The following is a 17,517-nucleotide window of genomic DNA, read 5'->3' as shown; positions in this document are numbered from 1 at the left end:
TTTCAGCTCAGGTCATGATCTTGGGTTTGTGAGATCGAGCCCCACATCAGGCTCTGGGCTGACAGCATGGAGCCTGCTTGAGATTCTCCCCCTCTCTCTCTGCTTCTCTCTCTCTTAAAAGTAAATAAGTAAAATTAAAAAAATAAAATAAGAGTAAGTAGACTATGAGTCAAGACTTGACAGGCTCACCTATAGGTAAAGTACATAATCTTGAGTATGTGAATGTGGCTACCCAGAGCGCCCTCTTTGTAGTTTTCTTTCTGCTTGATATTTACATTCCTTTGGGGGATGTTTTTGAATTCCCAGCATGTGTCAGACACTAGAGATACAGCCATGAACAGGTCAGTCCTTGCCCTCAAGGAGAAAAAAACAAAAGCGAAAACATAAAATAATAAAGTGTGGTGACATTTATGGCAAAGAAAGTACAGGGTGCTGGTGGAACATCTATGGAGAAGCCAGAAATCTTCACTGGAAGTGACGCTTGAGTGACCTAGAGATTAAGTAAGGAGCCAGCCAGATGAAGGAAGTGGGGTGAAGAGGAGAGATCCCAGAGGAGGAGACACGTGGAGAAAGCTGGAAAGCCAGAGTGTGAGTGGTTGAAGGACCTGGAGGAAGCCCGAAGTGACTGGAGTGAAGAGAGCCAACGAGAGGTGTGGCGTGGAGAGAGCATCTTCAAGGTGATGAAACAAGCATCATGGCAGATGTCGGAGGAACTACTGTAGTCTCAAGATCGGTTGAAACATTTGATCCCCCAAATTCCCAGTGGGATCTTAAGTTTTATTTGCTTAAGTGCTTTGAGGAAACAAAGAAATGTATTCAGGGACACCTGGGTGGCTCAGTCAGTTAAGCGTCCGGCTTTGGTTCAGGTCATGATCTCGCGGTTCGTGGGTTCAAGCCCCACATCAGGCTCTGTGCTGACAGCTCAGAGCCTGGAGCCTACTTTGGATTCTGTGTCTCCCTCTCTCTCTGCCCCTCCTCCACTTGTGCTCTGTCTCTCTCTCTCTCTAAAAAATAATTTTTTTTAATTTTTAAAAAAGATATTAAAAAAAGACATGTAGTCATTAAAAATTTTTTTAAATGTACCCATTTTCATATTTCCTATATTGGCAGAAATTAGTCCTGAGGCAAAAGCTGGTTTAATGTATAACTTTTGGGAATTAGACTTCTCACAAATACTTATTTTTAAACAATAAATCATTTTTAAAATAAAGAACAAGATTATGTTTGGAGTATGTTAGGAAAACAAAAGTTCTTATCTCTTTTATTTTCTACGTAGAGAAATAGGTTTATGAAGTTTAGGCCATGATGTGTAACTGGATGTAACAGCAAATTAATTGATTGTGTAACAAGACTATGCAATTCGCTCATGAGGCACTAGTTCTTAAGTTAGCTACAGGGAAATTGGCCGTTTCTATTATCTTGAATGAATCAGAGTTATATGCAGATTTGAAATTGCCTTATGATGCTTACTTAACCTTACCTTTGAACCCAAAGCAATCTTTTTTTTTTTTTCATCCATGCTTAAATTCTTATAAAGGGGCCAGCCTTTATAACTGTGGTAGATTGTTGCACCAATGGCCCTAATGAATTCTGCCTCCCAGTGTTCATGCCCTGGTACAGCTCCCTCCAGAACTGATTCTGGGCTGGATCTTAAGACTTGTCTTGGCCAATATGTATGATACAAGTGTAGCAGGGCAGTGCTTATGCACTGGGCCTGGCCCTCTTGGAACACCATCCTGGACTGCTATGCAAGGAAGTGGGTCTTGTCCACTGGAGGTTGGGAGGTTGTGAGGAAGAGAGCTGAGCCTCTCTACCCACCACGAATTGCCAGACATATGAATGAGGCCAACTTGGACTTTCCAGCTGTTCCAGCCGTCTGTAATAGACCAAGTGAGCCAGAGGAGACCAGTAAAAGAATTGCCCAATCAACTCACAGAACGTAGAGAAACAGTAAATCAGTGTTCTATGCCTCTGTGTTTCACAGTGAATTTTAGGCAGTAATACATAACGGAAACAATGTCGTTTTACATTGTTCAAGTTTCGTTTTAAAGGCAGTCTAAGATAGAATTACGAACAATGGGTGGGTGTTTTACTTAAATTGCTCTATGGGAGATGGAGAAAATTGTACACTGGAATAGAAGGGAGTATTTCAATCTGCTGGTAAAGTAAACTTTAAGTTAATATGACAAGTTAAAATCCACCAGATCTTTTTCCAATTTGAAACTTGTTGGATCACACTATTATAAGTAAACATTAGGATATATGTTATAAATTATTCTCAAGAAAGTTTCTCACAAAAGTAATGCATTCTTAGGGCACCTGGTGGGTTCAGTTGGTGGACTGTGTGACTCCTGATCTCAGGGTTGTGAGTTCGAGTCCCACGTTGGATATAAAGATTAAACAAAAAAAAATCTTTAAAAAATTAATAATAATACATTCTCCCTGAAGAAAAACAGAAACAGCTGAAAAAATTTTAAATAAAATAAAAAATATATCAAGCTTTATCTCACAATCCAAATATCTACTGGTAATCATTTCAGTGTATTTTCTTGTAACATTTTTTCTGTGCTCCATTTAATACTTTTTCATATTTAAATCAAGCTGTGGGAGGGGAGGGGAGTGTGGATATTAAAGTGTGGCATGAGACTGTTGAGGGTCTTGAACCGTTGGTACAAATAAGTATCTTGATTACAGCGGTGGTCACGGAAGGTAGACGTAATAAAATACAAATGAGTGAACTCTATATGGCTGGTGAAGCCTGCATGTGCTCTGTGGATTGTACCAGTGTCAATTTCCTGACTTTGATATTGTACTACAGTCATGCAAGTTAACATGGGGGAGACCTGCTGTACATTTCTTTGCACTTTCCTGCCAATCTATCCTTATTTAAAAAAAGAAAATCAGCATTTAGCTAGAGTCATGCCCTCCATTTCCCTTTTACATGTATTTTATTATATATATAACATATATTTTTTTCATTTAGAAAGAGAAGGTCCAAGTTTCATATCCACGTGTCTTTTTAATGTTTATTTTATTTTTTTTGGGACAGAGAGAGACAGAGCATGAACGGGGGAGGGGCAGAGAGAGAGGGAGACACAGAGTCGGAAACAGGCTCCAGGCTCTGAGCCATCAGCCCAGAGCCCGACGCGGGGCTCGAACTCACGGACCGCGAGATCGTGACCTAGCTGAAGTCGGACGCTTAACCGACTGCGCCACCCAGGCGCCCCTCCACGTGTCTTTTTAAAAAATGTTTTTAACGTTTATTCATTTTTGAGAGACAGAGCACAAGTGGGGAAGGGGCAGAGAGAGAGAGGAAGACACAGAATCCGAAGCAGGCTCCAGGCTCCAAGCTGTCAACACAGAGCCTGACACAGGGCTCAAACTCATGACCTGAGGTCATGACCTGAACCGAAGTCAGACACCCAACCTACTGAGCCACCCAGGCGCCCCTCATATCCACAGGTCTTGATTGCTTTCAAAAATGAACCAAAAAAACAAAAAAACAAAAAAACAAAAAACCCTCTCTTAATATATTTCAGAGTTAACTGTTAAGAAGAGGGTACATATTTTTAAATCTATTATTTGTTGGAACATAATTATTGCCAGAATGCTGAATATTCTATAGAACACAGGGGGTTGTATTTGAGAGGCTCAGAAAGGGAAATTACATGAGAAAGATACAATTATAACGCTAACAAAATACCGTGAAATTATGCATGTGGTGGGCTGGAGACGGAAAGAGGAATGGTGCAGTTAAGCTTGGCGAGGAGGCCCCAAGTATGCACGGTCCGGACTGATCTGTGAGGGCTTTGGGGCAGGGAAGACAGAGAGGCAGTCTGCTGAGCAGAGCCGGTCTAGGGCAGCTCAGGACAGGGCAGGGCAGGCTATGGTGCCTGAGAACAGAATGATAAAGAGCAGGCCATCAGTGTGGGCAACAGCGTCCAAGAACCCACCTTCAGGAGGGAGCAGAACATGAGCTGGAGTTCTGATATCAGATTCTGCCAAATACTGGTTTGCAGAAAGAGTTAGAGAACAGGAGGGAATAGAAAGCAGGGGGTGGGGGCAGAGTGCAGTGTCATTTTGGGTGAAAAGTCCAGAAGGGGAGGGCTGGTGGCTATAGCTTCCCAGTTGGCCTTCAGGGTTCCCCTTTGTTCAGAGAATAAAGTCCAAACTCTACATAGCATAAAAGGCCCTGCGTGACCTGTCTGGTCTTGGAGTATCAACCTGACCTTGTCCTCTGTTGCTCCCCCAAATGCACCTTCTGGGCCTTTGCAGTTTCCAGAACCCACTGTCCTATTTCTAGGCCTCCCTGCCCTCTCAGGTTCTTTTCCCTTTGCCTATCATGCTTTTCCTTCTGAATGTCAACACATTAACTGCTTCCCTGCATACAAGGCCTTGCTAGGTTGTCTCTGGGAAGCCTTCTTCATACCTGGGTTGGGTCATAACCCCTTTTCTCTGTCTTTGGCCTTCCATGAGCCCCAGGTGGGTCCTGGTGGCCTCATTTGCCTGGTGTGAGCTTCCCTTCCCCAGTCGACAGGAAGGGGATGGTTGAGCTGCAGAAGAGAGGTCAAGTCCATCTCATGCTTCCCTGCTAGCCTGGGTCTCAGCACATGTTAGTCCCCCTACCTTCTCTTATGTCTCCACTTGGAAAGCTTCCCTCAGAACTCAAGACCCTGTCAAATGATCGCTCCTCTGTGTGACTCCCACCCTGGCCTCCCATAGCCTTTCATTCTTGCAAACACTCAATAAATATTTACTGAGCACAGCACACTGTTGTGATCCCACTGATGTGTGCTTACCACTTCAGCTGCCACTTTGCTGCATAGATGTCTTAGGCTGTGAATTTTCTGAGATTCACAATCTTAACTTCTACACCTAGGTAACCCCCAGTTCCTGGAAAAGGTTCAGGCACACAGCAGACCTTGATAAATTTGTTTTAAGAATGAATATGCTTTATTATAAAGGATATTGGTTTCCAAGAAATGCCTAAATCCTTAAGACCAGAAGGCATATTAAAGGTCACCTCAGGGGCATCTGGGTGGCTCAGTGGGTTAAGAGTCCGACTTCAGCTCAGGTCATGATCTCGCGGTTTGTGAGTTCAAGCCCCGCGTCGGGCTCTGTGCTGACAGCTCAGAGCCTGGAACCTGCTTCAGATTCTGTGTCTCCCTCTCTCTGTGTTCCTCCCCGGCTCGTGCTCTGTCTCTCAAAAATAAAGATTAAAAAAAATTAAAGAAAAAAAAGGTCACTTCATCCATCTCCTAGGATCCGTCCATTCCAGGCGAGAGTCATCATGTAGAATTTGCTTGACTGAATTCAGTGGAGGGGGATTCATGGTCCATGTGACTGCTCATTCTACCTGAGGACAGCAGCAATCCTGTGGATGTTTTTCCTTCTGTGGATCTGCAACCTTCCCCTTTGTAGTTCCCTCCACTGGCCCCCTGTCCTGCTTCCAGAATGTCACAAAAGAGCCCCTTCCCTCCTGCGGCTGACAGCCTACCATATATCTGGCAGTTAATGCATCTCTTCCCAAGTTTTCTCTTTCCAGGGAGGGAAGGACCACTTCCCAGCTGCATGACCCTGAGCTTCAGTTTCCTTGTTTGTAAAAATCGGGATAAGATAGTACCTATCTATAGAGTTGTTGTCAAAATTAAATGAGCTCATGTATATAATGTGCCTAGAACAATTCTTGGTGTATATTAAACGCTCAATAATGATTTCAATATTATTTTGTATTATATTTTACATGTAGCACTTAAAATTGGACAACTTCTATTTTGAGACATTTAATTAATTAATTTATTATTTATTTATTTATTTTGAGAGAGAGAGCAAGGGAGGGGCAGAAAGAGAGGGAGAGAGAGTCCCAAGCAGGCTCCACGCTGTCATCACAGAGTCTGATGCTGGGCTCTATCCCATGAACCATGAGATCATGACCTGAGCCAAAATCAAGAGTAAGACACTTGGGGCGCCTAGGTGGCTCAGTTGATTGAGCAGGTGACTATTGATTTTGGCTCAGGTCATGATCCCAGGGTCGTTGGATCAAGCCCAGCAATGGACTCTGTGCTGGGTGTGGAGCCTGCTTGAGGTTCTCTCTCTCTCTCTCTCTCTCTCTCTGCCTCCCTCTACTCACACACACTCTCTCTCTCTCAAATAAATAAAATGTTAAAAAAAAAAAAAGGAAAAGCTTAACCAACTTAGTCACTCAGGTTCCCCCAGACATTTAATTTAAAAAACAGAATAACAGGGGCACCTGGCCGGCTCAGTCGGTAGAGCATGAGACTACATGAGACTCATAATCTCAGGGTGGTGAGTTCAAGCCCCATGTTGGGCGTGGAGCGTACTTAATTAAAAAAAAATCAGAATAATACAATATATGATCACATGCATAAATTATATTATTAACATATGATATATATTTCATATAAATTAATTATATTATAGACTATATTCCCTACCCCCAATAAAATTGGAAATCCCCTTAGGCATTCACTATGAAGGTTTATGAGCAACTTGGTCTCTATTTTTAATAATTGCTTGCTTAATTAATTAGCAAGTGTCTACTGGACCTTAACTCAGCCCTGATCATTCATATATACTGCTTCAAGATTTTCCGATCATTCTCTGTGGAGTTCTTTAATTTAGGGTGACCCACCATCCCAGTTTTCTCAGGACTGAGGGAACGTGGGAGTTTTAGTTAAAACCAAATTTGAGGGGGGTCTTGAGACTCAGAACTTTCAGTGCTAAAACCAGGATGAGTTGGTCACCCTATTAATTCGTAACACCTCTTTCCCTGCACCACTGAGTGTCGCGTAGGCGGAGGCTCGGGTGCAGTCAAGGTTCGTCTCCACCTGTAACCCCCCGGGTCCCCCACCCCTGTGACAGAGGAAGAATTGCTGCTGGAGGTGTAACGGCCATTCATACTGGTTTACAAGAGGTGTCAAAGACCGCCCTCATCCACGACGGCCTAGCACGTGGAATTGATGGCCTAGCACATGGAATTCACGAAGCTGCCAAAGCCTTAGACAAGCACCAAGCCCGTCTTTGTTGCATCCAACTGTGATGAGCCTATATGTAGGAGGCTGGTGGAGGCGCTCTGTGCTGAACACTAAATCAACCTAATTAAGGTTGGTGACAACAAGAAACTAGGGGAATGGGTAGGCTTCTGTAAAGTTGACAGAGAGAGAAAAACCCCTAAAGCGGTTGGTTGCAGCTGTGCGGTGGTTAAGGACTATGGCAGAGTCTCAGGCCAAGGATGTTATCAGGGAATACTTCAAATGCAAGAAATGAACAAATAAAAAACTTGGTTCTTGTTCCTCAAAAAAAAAAAAATTCATAATGGATTTGAGAGATAGAGAGATGAATCGCCTGCTTCTAGAGTCGATGGCCACGGTCACTACTATAGCAATGCTGGAGATCTGAGGAGAGTATTTCCAGCTGGGTCTTATGGGGGTGTTAGACCCTGAGTGACAGAGCCTATAGCTTTGCAAGAAACTCAATTTTACCAATTCATGTTGCAGTGATCAGATCCTAGGGAATTTCACTAAAACTTACAAATGATGGATTAGTAAATCAGAACATCAATGTAAAATGTTCCTGTTACTTTCCTAGGGCAGCCCCTTACCTGCTTAAGGTACCCAAGAGGGAATGGAAAGTGAGCAAGTGGTGGAGGTGAGCGTTACTGGAAGGTGTACTGGTGTTGGATTTTAGTTGAGTCTCCACCGCAGACAGCCCCTTTCTAGGGAGATGGAGCATGCGTGTGACTAGTGGCGACCACAGATGAGACTTACTGGACTGACTCACCCACCCTGTGGGGCATCTGTGCTTACTGTGAGCTCCCAACCCACTCTTGTGCTCATAACCTCTTCACCTCATCCCGGTACGCTTTTCCAAAGTGACAGTCCTAAGTCCCAGATTTGTTTACCCCACTCTACTTTTATTATAAAGTGCTTCCTGATATTAGATATATCTGTCCCTGAGTCACATCACATGGGAATTCTGGGAATATTACCTTGAAATGGCTGATTTTCTCTAATTTTGTTTAGTCAAAAAGAGGTTCCTGTTCTGTGCATGAGCCTTCATTCTCTCTCCAGCTTTACTGCAGCTTGTGTCTCATCAGGACAGTTACTTCTGTGGTTTGCAGTCTCTCAGACCACAGGGATTTTTCACCACCAGCACCACCTGCTGCCCTGATTCCCAGAGGCTTTCCTCCCTTTCCACCTGGCCTCTTCGCTGCCCTCTAGTTGACATACTTTGGGGTTTGCCACTGGCCAAGAACCGGGAGGGGCTGCGTTGGTGTGGGGTGATGGGTGATCCGGAAATAGCCTTGGGGGAGGGGCCTGGCTTTGAAGCTGGCATTGAGGTGTGTCTGTGCTCCTAGTGCCTGGCACTCAGCCGTCAGAAGGAGGCAACTTTGCAGATCCAGCTCTTCTTTCCAGGGAGGACCCCCTGCACAGGGTATTTACCCCTCTGGGTTGGTGATAGAAAACTCTACTCTGGGCTAGCTGGTGCTTCCTCCCCCTGGGGCTCACGCCCTTTAACTGGGTCTGGCAAAGGAAGGCAGGCCCTGGGCTTGTGGCCTGGAGGGGTCTAGCCAACGATTCACATATAGCAGCCTTTTACCTTTGCCAGCACGCATGACCCCTACTCAGCATGAGTCACTCATACAGATACCCCAGGTGATGAAAGATTTCTCATCTGGGGCAGGGGTTGTAAAGGGAGAAAGGAGCAAGGCAGGGTGCCCAGTGGTGCAGGGGCCAGAGGTGGAGCCGAGAAGGCACCAGGTGCACGCCGGTTTTCCCTGAAGTCACCCCCTCTCTGCTCAGACGACAGGCAGCTGGTTGACACTGACCAGGCTGACTCAGGAGAGGTCTGGCAACTGCAAGTGACAAGCTCATGCTTTGTGGTGGTGACAGGCTTATGGTCTCCCTGCCACCTATCAGGCAGCCCAGAGCCTAGCCTCTGACTGCCCATTCCCTGCCCATCCGTCACTTTTGTTCATAAGGGTTAGGCCTAAATGTTGCTCACTGTTCATACGTCAAAGCTTTATTAAAGATAAATAGGTTCATGGAAGGAAAAGTGTGTCCTCAGGCCAACAATGAACAAGAAGAAAAAGATCTTAATTTGCCCAAATTAAGAATACTGATTCTGGGTAATCTTCAGCCTCTGTAGGGACTCACAGTCACCTTCTTGGGCTGGTCCTTCACCTGTATGCTGAGCTCTGCCAGCCCGAATCCTTCTGATCCACTGGGCTGGCCCTCTGGCTTTGGCCAAGCATGCTGGTGGTGACAGTAATGAGAAGGCAGGCACAGGTCCCCAGCTACCCTGACATGGGTTATGGGGACACTTAACAGGTATACCTGAAGCAACTTGAGGCTGACAGTCCCACCAACCCAGAGAGACTGCACCTGCCCTGTCTGCACAGGTGTTCAAAGTCCTCACATTCTCTGACAACCATGCACTCATCCAATGGCTCCAAAAGACCTCAGAGATGGGATTCTACACTAACCCAAAAGATATCATAAAAGGCAGGACGTGCAATGGTCAGGGATACTGATGCCAGTCAAACCAGGATTGGACTCCAACTCTGTCATTTACCAGGTGGGTGACTTGGTACATTAACCATGGTTAGTCTTAGTTTCCTTGTATTAATAACATCTGTCACTTCATAGAGTTGTCATGAGGATTGAATAATGTGGAGTACCTAGCAGAGTGTCCACGTGCATGTTTGCTATTATTCCCCAAACCTCACCCTTAGGGTGCATAAAGGCCTAAGAGGGGCCCTGACAATCCACCATGATCTAGGGACAACCTGCTTTGCCCTTTTGATTCTGAACATTTAGATCACTATATATTTACTACTTCCCTGCAGTTTTCCACAAGAAGTGGGAGGGCTCTGTAGACCACCTGTAAACAGAATTGTGGAGCCTTAGTTATGGGCCCACTTCGGGCCCTGCTTATAGTCTAGGCTTTGGGTTTGGTCTCAGGAGTTGATTGTCCTAGACTCCAGCTGCCTGCCCAGTGGCTTTCTTGGACTGGCTCTCTGGCATACCCTGCTTACAAGATTAAAGGCACTTGGATCAACTCTACTGCTTGCCCAGGCCTGGCGGTGGGGGTGGTGACTGCAGGCCTGCTTGCTATGATGATTAGCAGGACACTCTGATGTGGGAACATGAAACTGGCAGATTGGTCACCTATACAGGGAAGGGTGGGAGGGACCTGGGACCCGGAATGTCAGTAAGAGTAAGGTAATATCTGTTGGCCTTCTTACCCTGGGAAGGCATGTCTCACATGGGTAGACACCACCTATGTTCTCCAAAATGAGGAAGGAGAAGGAAAAGCTAGGGGAGGCATTTGCTCAGAGTTGAAGAGGCTGGAAATAGGGGAAAGAACAGGCACTACCCCCTTCCCCACATCTACAGGCCTTCAGAAAACCAGTAACTTCATTTATGTCCAGTGCTTTATTAAACATAAATAGTCTCATCAGAGGAGACAGAAACGTGTCCCCAGGCCAATACAGAGTACGTGCATGTGTATTTATGAGGAAGAGATGTGTGAGGTCCCTGATCTGTGCTCTGAGGGGGTGGTCAGTCAGGCGGGGCCTGGGCCAACCAGTAAGGCAGACAAGGTCCTGGTCCTGGGGGACTCACTGCTCCTGGGCGCCCCAGGAGATGTAGTCTGGCCGCGTGGCCGCATGATACTCGTCGATGAGCTGCTGCACAACCTCCCTGGACGTGTCCAGCTCATCAAAGTTCTCCTTGAAGATGTCCTCCTTGCGGAACTGCTCCAGGAAGGCCTCCCGCTTCCGCAGCTTGTCATACTGGCGACAGGTCCGCTCGAAGAGCTTGGTGTGTGCAGAAACCAGGGGTCACAAAGAACATAAAGTAACAATATGGCCCAGAGAGACAGGGAACCAGTGCTGGGCAATCTGCACATTAAGAGACCTGGAAGCAGGGGCAGCAAGGATGTGGAGAGGTGAGGCCCAACCAGGAAAGTGCGTATGGGAAGACAGGTGCAAACCGTTAAGCCTCACCGAGGAGATGCTGGTGTGGTTGGCCATCATGAGCCCACTGACCCGGTGGGCCGAAGGCAGGTAGGGAGACTTCCTTGACAGGGCCACCTGGATGCTGGCAGGGCCCCAGGGGATGAAGTTGGCCAACTTCCGCTCCCGGATCCTCTGCAGACTCTTGTGGACCTAGCGGGGAGGGGTGGACACAACAGTGGTGGTGGTAGCCTCTCCTCTACCCCTGTGGGTTCCGGGGGTGGCACGAAGGGGCCTCACCTACCTGGGTGGGGTCCACCTCCCCCTGGATGATGTTGAGGATGGCGATGTAGCAATGGTTGGTCTGGCGATCCCGGCCCGTGGACACCATCACGTTCTTGGGCTGCAGCAGCCGCCTCATGACATCCAGGACCGTGGTCTTCCTCACGCTGGCCACCTGAGGGGAGAGCGGGCCACGGGGACCAGGCCAGCACTCAGGGCACGGTCCAATGGCTGACCCCCATCAGACTCAGGCTAGGATGGTCTCTCTGGGAGGCATCTTGAGATTCAGGTGTACACTGAGCCTTGGCTGCAGGACCAGGAATCTTAGCCCTCCTCAGCTCAGCAAGGTCATGCCCCTGTGCGGGAGCATCAGCAGACCCCACATAGCCCGGGCCCTACAGGGAGCCAGGGGTGTAGGGAAGAGGAGAACAAGTCAGCACGGAGCTGGACGGTCTGTGCCTGTCCCTGAGCACAGAGCCTCTGGGGCTACAAAGAGCGGCTCCTGGAGGGCGCAGCAGGGGGACAGAAAGGCTAGGGCAGGGCCTGCTGGGGCTGCTCCTACCGACTGGTCCGTGGTGAGCGGGGTGTAGCCGGTCATGAGGAAGTGGAGTCGAGGAGTGGGGATGAGCGAGGCGATGAGGCCGATGAGGTCGTTGTTCATGTAGCCAGGGTAGCGCAGGGTGGTGGTGCTGGCTGACATGATGGTGGACACCTGGGGACGGGGGTGCCGGGTCATGGGCCTTGGCCTGGGGCGGGGCCTCCCTTCCCCAGATGGCACTCCAGTAAGGAGGGTTTCCAGTCGGGGAGCAGGGGCTCACCAGCTGGTTGATCTGGGAGAAGGATGGGTTCTGGATGTGCAGGCGGTCTGTGGCGATCCGGTTCAGGGCTGTGTTGTCCAGTACCACCTGGGGGACAGAAGAGGGTGACAGATTTATGGGAACAGACAGAAAGGACAGGAGCTCTGCCTGAATCTGGGCTCTGAAGCTTAATTTCCTTGGTGCTTCATGGCCAGAAAGACCCATCCAAAAGGCAGTGGCACAAGACTGAGGCACAGAAGGGCTCAAAATAGACTTTTTAAATGTAGGAAAATGATGAAATAGACAAGGGGGTTGGCACTGGAGAATGGCAGAATCCAGGACGCACCACACAGTCTGCGTTCTGGGTCAGCCTCTTGAGCGTGAGCAGGGAGTTGTAGGGCTGGACCACCACATCGCTCATCTCGTCCTGGTTGGGAAACACTGAGTATGTCTGCACCAGCTTCTTGGGGTACCTGGTGGGGTTGAGAGGAGAAGGTCAGGGCAAGAGACTGGAGGCTTAGTAAACATGGGGCTCACAATAGTCAGAAAGCAGTGAAATCTAAATGGTGAAATTGGGGTGGGACACAGGATCAGCAGAGAAAGAAGACTTGACTTTTGGAAGTCTGCAACCCCAAAGGGGGAAGGAACGGCAGAGACAATCTTAGGACCTAGGGTTCTAACTAAACCAGTCATAACCCCTGAACCTTCTTCATCTCTTCATCTAGGGCTTAGATTCTAGGCTCTGGATCCAACCACTCAGAGTGTGATCAGGTTCTTGGTTATTTTATCTTCTCTTTCTCACTACAGGAGTTAACAGAAGGGCCTTTTCATTGCTCCAGCAAATAGGAAGGTGTATCTGGAGGGCCTCCCAGTTACTTGGGAAACCAAGTCCTTCCTGCCCCTTAAAACACATACTTACCTGTCATTCAGTCGTTCTAAGAGGTAGGAGCCCAGGCCAGAGCCTGTCCCCCCAGCAATGGAGTGACACAGCACGAAGCCCTACAGGGGGAAGGTGCAGTCAGTGTCTAGGTACTGGATTTCAGACTGGACCCATCCTACAATTTCTTGGACTCCTATTTTCCCAAGCCCTCTCCTCCACTTTCCTTACCCCACACATACAGCTCAGGAGACTCTGCCTTGTGTCCAGCAAAGCCCAGTGACTTCTGTCCAGTGCAAAGGGTACATGGGTAGGTCTTGTACTTAACAGGTGGCTTCTAAAAGGTGTTGTGAAGCCTTCCCTCTGACAGCTCCCACCAGCATTCCTAAGACACTTACCTCTAGACTGTCACTGCCATCTGCCTCTCGATCTATGATATCAAAAATGTCTTCGTGGATCTTCTCTCCCTGTACAGACATGGGGAGTATCAGAGTGGGACAGGACCATGGGACAAGGACTCTGACCTCAGAATAGCCACCTTGAATTCTCCTTATAGAACATAAAAGTCCTTTTTTGGAGCACAGTGGCCCTGCTTGTTATTTGCACTGAGAGGCAATATAGTACAGTGGGTATGAGCAGATACTCAACATCCACACTGCTTGGATTCATGTATTAGGTCTAGTTTTATTTAACCAAGTGACTCTGGGCAGGTTACTTTAGGCAGGTTACTCAGTTTCCTCATCTGAATTATGAAGGTGATATAACTCCTCAGTCCCTTATTCAAAATTCTTGGGGCCAGCTATGTTTCAGAATTCAAATATTTCCAATTCTAGAAAGGTAATATGGTACGTATGATGTATGTTAAGTAAAATGCCAGTGGGTATCTGGTGTGTGCTAATCAAATGTATTAATATTTCTGCAATGAAATGTATAAGTAATGACAAGTTAGATAAAAACTATAAAATAGCCTGTCTTCACTGAGATTTTTTTTTTTTTAAGATTTTATTTTTAAGTAATCTCTACACCCAAAGTAGGGCTTGAACTCACAACCCCAAGATCAAGAGTCACATGCTCTACTGACTGAGCCAGCCAGGTGCCCTGAGATTTGGTTTTGCTACTAAACAAGTTATAAATCATGTTTTGGTTTCAGAGTTGTTGTTTTTTTTTTAATTTTTTTTTTCAACGTTTATTTATTTTTGGGACAGAGAGAGACAGAGCATGAACAGGGGAGGGGCAGAGAGAGAGGGAGACACAGAGTCGGAAACAGGCTCCAGGCTCTGAGCCATCAGCCCAGAGCCTGACGCGGGGCTCGAACTCCCGGACCGCGAGATCGTGACCTGGCTGAAGTCGGACGCTTAACCGACTGCGCCACCCAGGCGCCCCTTCAGAGTTTTTTAGAATCTGAAAAAGGAGGTAAGAGACTGTGAACCTATAATACCTATCTTTAGGGTTGTTGGGAGGGTTAAGTAAGTTACATGTAAAGCACTTAGTATGACCTGGCACACAGCACTAGCCAAGTGCAGTCTTAACCATATTGACTTAGAAAAAAGAACTCCCCTCAGCCATCTCTCTCTCGCTCTACTACTCCTACATCCTTGATCTGGTTTCTTCTCTCTCTGGCAAGTCATACCGCCTGCCCTCACACAGGAAGGGAGTTGTGGGTTCTGCCAGGGAATAGCAAATGACCTGTGAGAATCCACTGGCCCAGTTGTTGCCAGCCCCTCCTCCATGCTCTGACAGGTAGATGTTCTCTGGGTTGTAGAGCTTGGCATAGGGGGAGTTGAGGATGGAGTGGATCACCCGGGGCTCCAGGTCCAGCAGCACGGCCCTGGGGATGTAGTGCTCATCGTCTGCCTGTCAAGGGGAGACCAGCAGGGTGGTCCAGTCAGCTAAGGCCCAGTCCTCCATCCTCCCAACTCTGGCTCCTGCCTGTCCTCCCTCCTCAAGCCAGCCGCCCTGACTCCTTTGCCCAGAGGGTTTCCTGGTACCAAGCCACTGCCCTTCCCTCAGGCCCCCCGGGGCCACTGTGGGGGCGCGGGGTGGGGTGGGGGGCTGGCAAAGTCGCTGGGAGCACCTGGTAGAAAAAGACGTCCTTGCGGTCAGTGCCCTCGGTGGCGAACTCCTCCACGATGCCCTCGGGGCTGATACCATGCTCAGCGCACAGTTGTTTCCAGAACTCGAACCCAACTGGTAAGGGGGGGAGGGGCGGACGGGCGAGAAAGAGGACGTCTGGGTCTGGGCAGATTCCAACCAGAAACTGGGGGGACTGAGCGCTCGCGAGTCTCCCATGTCAGAGGAAAGGGCTGTACGCCAGCGACTGGGAGGGGAGGGCCCCTCAAGGTTGGGCAACTGGACACTGGGTCAGGCATGTCCCGCCTTTGGAAAACTACGATTGTGGGAAGGGCGGATGGAGTCCAGGATCCCGCAGTGAGATCCCATAGAATCTAAGGAACCTGACTAGTGGAGGGGCCGGAGGTTCGCTCACTCTGATTGCCGCACTGGCCCAACTGTAGGGTGATGATTTCCCTCGGCATCGTCGCTCCAGCACCGGTGTTGCAGCCGCTCCCGCCAGCCAAGCCGCGGCTAGCCAGCCGCTAGCTGCACGACGCAGGCGCCAAACAACCCGCTCCGCCCTCGAACTTTCTCCGCTCCAATGAGAACTGAGTTCTGGCGATGGCAGGGCCTCATTCATGTGGCTTCAGTGAAGCAGACTGCGCGTGTGCAGCTCCTGGTCGGGCTCTGCGCCGCGGCGCGGCGCGGGGGACGTACTTTGACGCAGCGTTCTCTTTGGGAGGACGTGAGGTAGAGCTTGTGCGCAGGCGCACTATGGAGGGACGAGGCCTCCCCCGCGGAATCGCGCATCTGCGCAGTCGGTGTTTATTGTGACCGACGGGCCGCGGCCCCGGATGTTGTGGCTCCCGGGGGGGAGATGGCGGAGGCAGAGGGGGTGGCCGCGGCCCCAGGCCCAGCTTCGGGGCCTACTTTGAGGGGTCGCCGCACTATGTCAGGCTCCTGGGAGCGAGACCAGCAGGTTGAGGCGGCGCAGCGGGCCCTGGTGGAGGTGCTGGGGCCTTACGAGCCTCTGCTGAGCCGGGTGCAGGCAGCCCTGGTGTGGGAGCGGCCAGCCAGGAGCGCCCTGTGGTGCCTGGGGCTGAACGCGGCTTTCTGGTGAGAGAACTGGACCCTCGGAAACCCTTCCAGGCGCGAATTCGTCAGGTTTCTCTAGGGCTCTACCTCTCGCCTCTCCTGTTTTCTTCGCTGCCTTGGCTCCTTCCAGTACCTGCCTAATTTTGCCTCACCTCCTTCCAGTCCATTCCTCCTGCAGGCTTTGGCATCGCAGTTCTCCCCAGGGCTTTCCAGTTATCTTCCCTGCTTTACTTGCTCCCGCACCCTTGCCCCGCACATCTGGCAGGAGCTTCTGGTAACATCTTGAGCCGCTCGAAGCGAGCGAGGACGCCTCATTTTGGCTAGGGAAAGCTGTGTCACTTAAGGCCATCACTTCCCGTCTCTTGTCCGCTCAAATGTGGTTTGAAGACCATTCTCAGAGCTTTGATTTTAGTAGTTGTTATATTGGGGTAGAGGCATGAGGCGTGAGGTCTTGCAAAAGTATCCAAAGGTGTGATAAGAAAACAAGCTTGAGTGATCTGAATTAGCACGTTAGTTATCCTTTCCCTGCTCAAGGGAGTTTATGAAGTCTGAGCGTCAATGAGAGCCTCCAGAGCTGCAACTTGAAAGAAAATTATAAGCTTTTGAAGAACAGTTATGAAATAGTGGTAAATTTCACCCGTCTCAAAGCCACTTAACGATTGCATCTCCTCCCTGTTCCAAGGAATTAGACATCTTTCTTTAGGCACGGTTTATAGGCAAGGAGATTGAGGATGCCTAATAGCGTGTGTGAGTTTTCCTGAGCTGCCAAAGGGAAACTATAAATATGCTTTAAGAGTCTGTGTGCCGTGCTGTGCGAAAATGAAACTGCTGCTTTTCAGTTGTCATCCCCTAAAGAGGACATAGGTCTTCATACGGTCTGCTAAGCATAGTTTGGAATTGTTCATAAGTAGGAAAGGATTATTCACCAAATTCCAAGGGAACTGAAGTATAGGGGGGCTTCTACAGCTGAATGAAATAAACCTATTCTGGATGAACCTGAAATGAAACGAAGTATGTGTTTCCAAAGAAAATGTGTTTTTGCTAAAAGTACGTTTTCCTGAAATTCTTGGTTTTAGAACCAAAACATTTATTATCCTTTGTCTGAAAGATTTTCAGTGAACTGGAGCAAAATAATGTCAAATTCATTGATAGACACAAGGTTCAGCTATTAAGTTAAGCCTCTCACAGTCTGAAGGGGACTCAGGTTTGAGGTGTCAGAGCAGTCTCTGGCATTAGTTGCTTCCGGAGTCTCTAGCAAACTTGATGATAAAATTTTCCTACAGCATTCTTCATTTATTTTTGGTTGTGCTTCTTTGATCCCCAGGTACCTACTTCCTTCCTTTTCTTTCTTTGGCAGAAACCTTTAAGTGTAGCACCTCAATCAGGAGCATTTCCCAAAATGACGTTTTCTTGCTTTCCCCCACCTCCCCCATCAC

General features: G+C 48.4%; 2 protein-coding genes and 1 pseudogene across 2 annotated transcripts in view; 2 read left to right on the top strand and 1 right to left on the bottom strand.

The window, feature by feature from the left end:
• The first annotated feature begins 333 nt into the window (after positions 1-333).
• On the top strand, positions 334-7,322 carry LOC112853993 (small ribosomal subunit protein eS12 pseudogene; annotated as a pseudogene).
• Positions 7,323-10,438: 3,116 nt separating this feature from the next.
• TUBG1 (tubulin gamma 1) lies at positions 10,439-15,579 on the bottom strand. The gene is made up of 11 exons (XM_086687362.1): positions 15,420-15,579; positions 15,009-15,121; positions 14,621-14,788; positions 13,333-13,401; positions 12,977-13,056; positions 12,404-12,530; positions 12,079-12,165; positions 11,823-11,972; positions 11,283-11,435; positions 11,030-11,191; positions 10,439-10,840 (listed from the first exon to the last, which is right to left on the bottom strand). The coding sequence occupies exons 1-11, from the start codon at positions 15,466-15,468 to the stop codon at positions 10,643-10,645; spliced, it is 1,356 nt and encodes a 451-aa protein (XP_086543488.1). The 5' UTR covers positions 15,469-15,579; the 3' UTR covers positions 10,439-10,642.
• Positions 15,580-15,744: 165 nt separating this feature from the next.
• Positions 15,745-17,517, top strand: part of RETREG3 (reticulophagy regulator family member 3) — a 22,266-nt gene continuing 20,493 nt past the window's right edge. Inside the window, exon 1 of the mRNA XM_025917632.2 lies at positions 15,745-16,102. Within this exon, the coding sequence (XP_025773417.1) occupies positions 15,864-16,102 (239 nt within the window). The 5' untranslated portion in view covers positions 15,745-15,863. The remainder of the gene's footprint in view (positions 16,103-17,517) is intronic.

Source organism: Puma concolor, chromosome E1 (assembly GCF_028749965.1).
Source record: "Puma concolor isolate L17-30 chromosome E1, mPumCon1.1.hap2, whole genome shotgun sequence".
Classification (NCBI taxonomy): Eukaryota; Metazoa; Chordata; class Mammalia; order Carnivora; family Felidae; genus Puma; species Puma concolor.
This window is presented reverse-complemented; position numbering and strand designations above follow the sequence as displayed.

What these genes read in the sequence shown, in the direction of transcription:
- TUBG1 (XM_086687362.1), bottom strand. Translation starts at nt 15,468, where the DNA reads ATGCCGAGGGAAATCATCACCCTACAGTTGGGCCAGTGCGGCAATCAG. An exon ending in GGGCCAGTGCGGCAATCAGA is followed by an intron (nt 15,122 to 15,419) that starts GTGAGCGAACCT and finishes CCCCCTTACCAG; the next exon opens with TTGGGTTCGAGTTCTGGAAA. An exon ending in GGGCCAGTGGATTCTCACAG is followed by an intron (nt 13,402 to 14,620) that starts GTCATTTGCTAT and finishes ATGTCTGTACAG; the next exon opens with GGAGAGAAGATCCACGAAGA.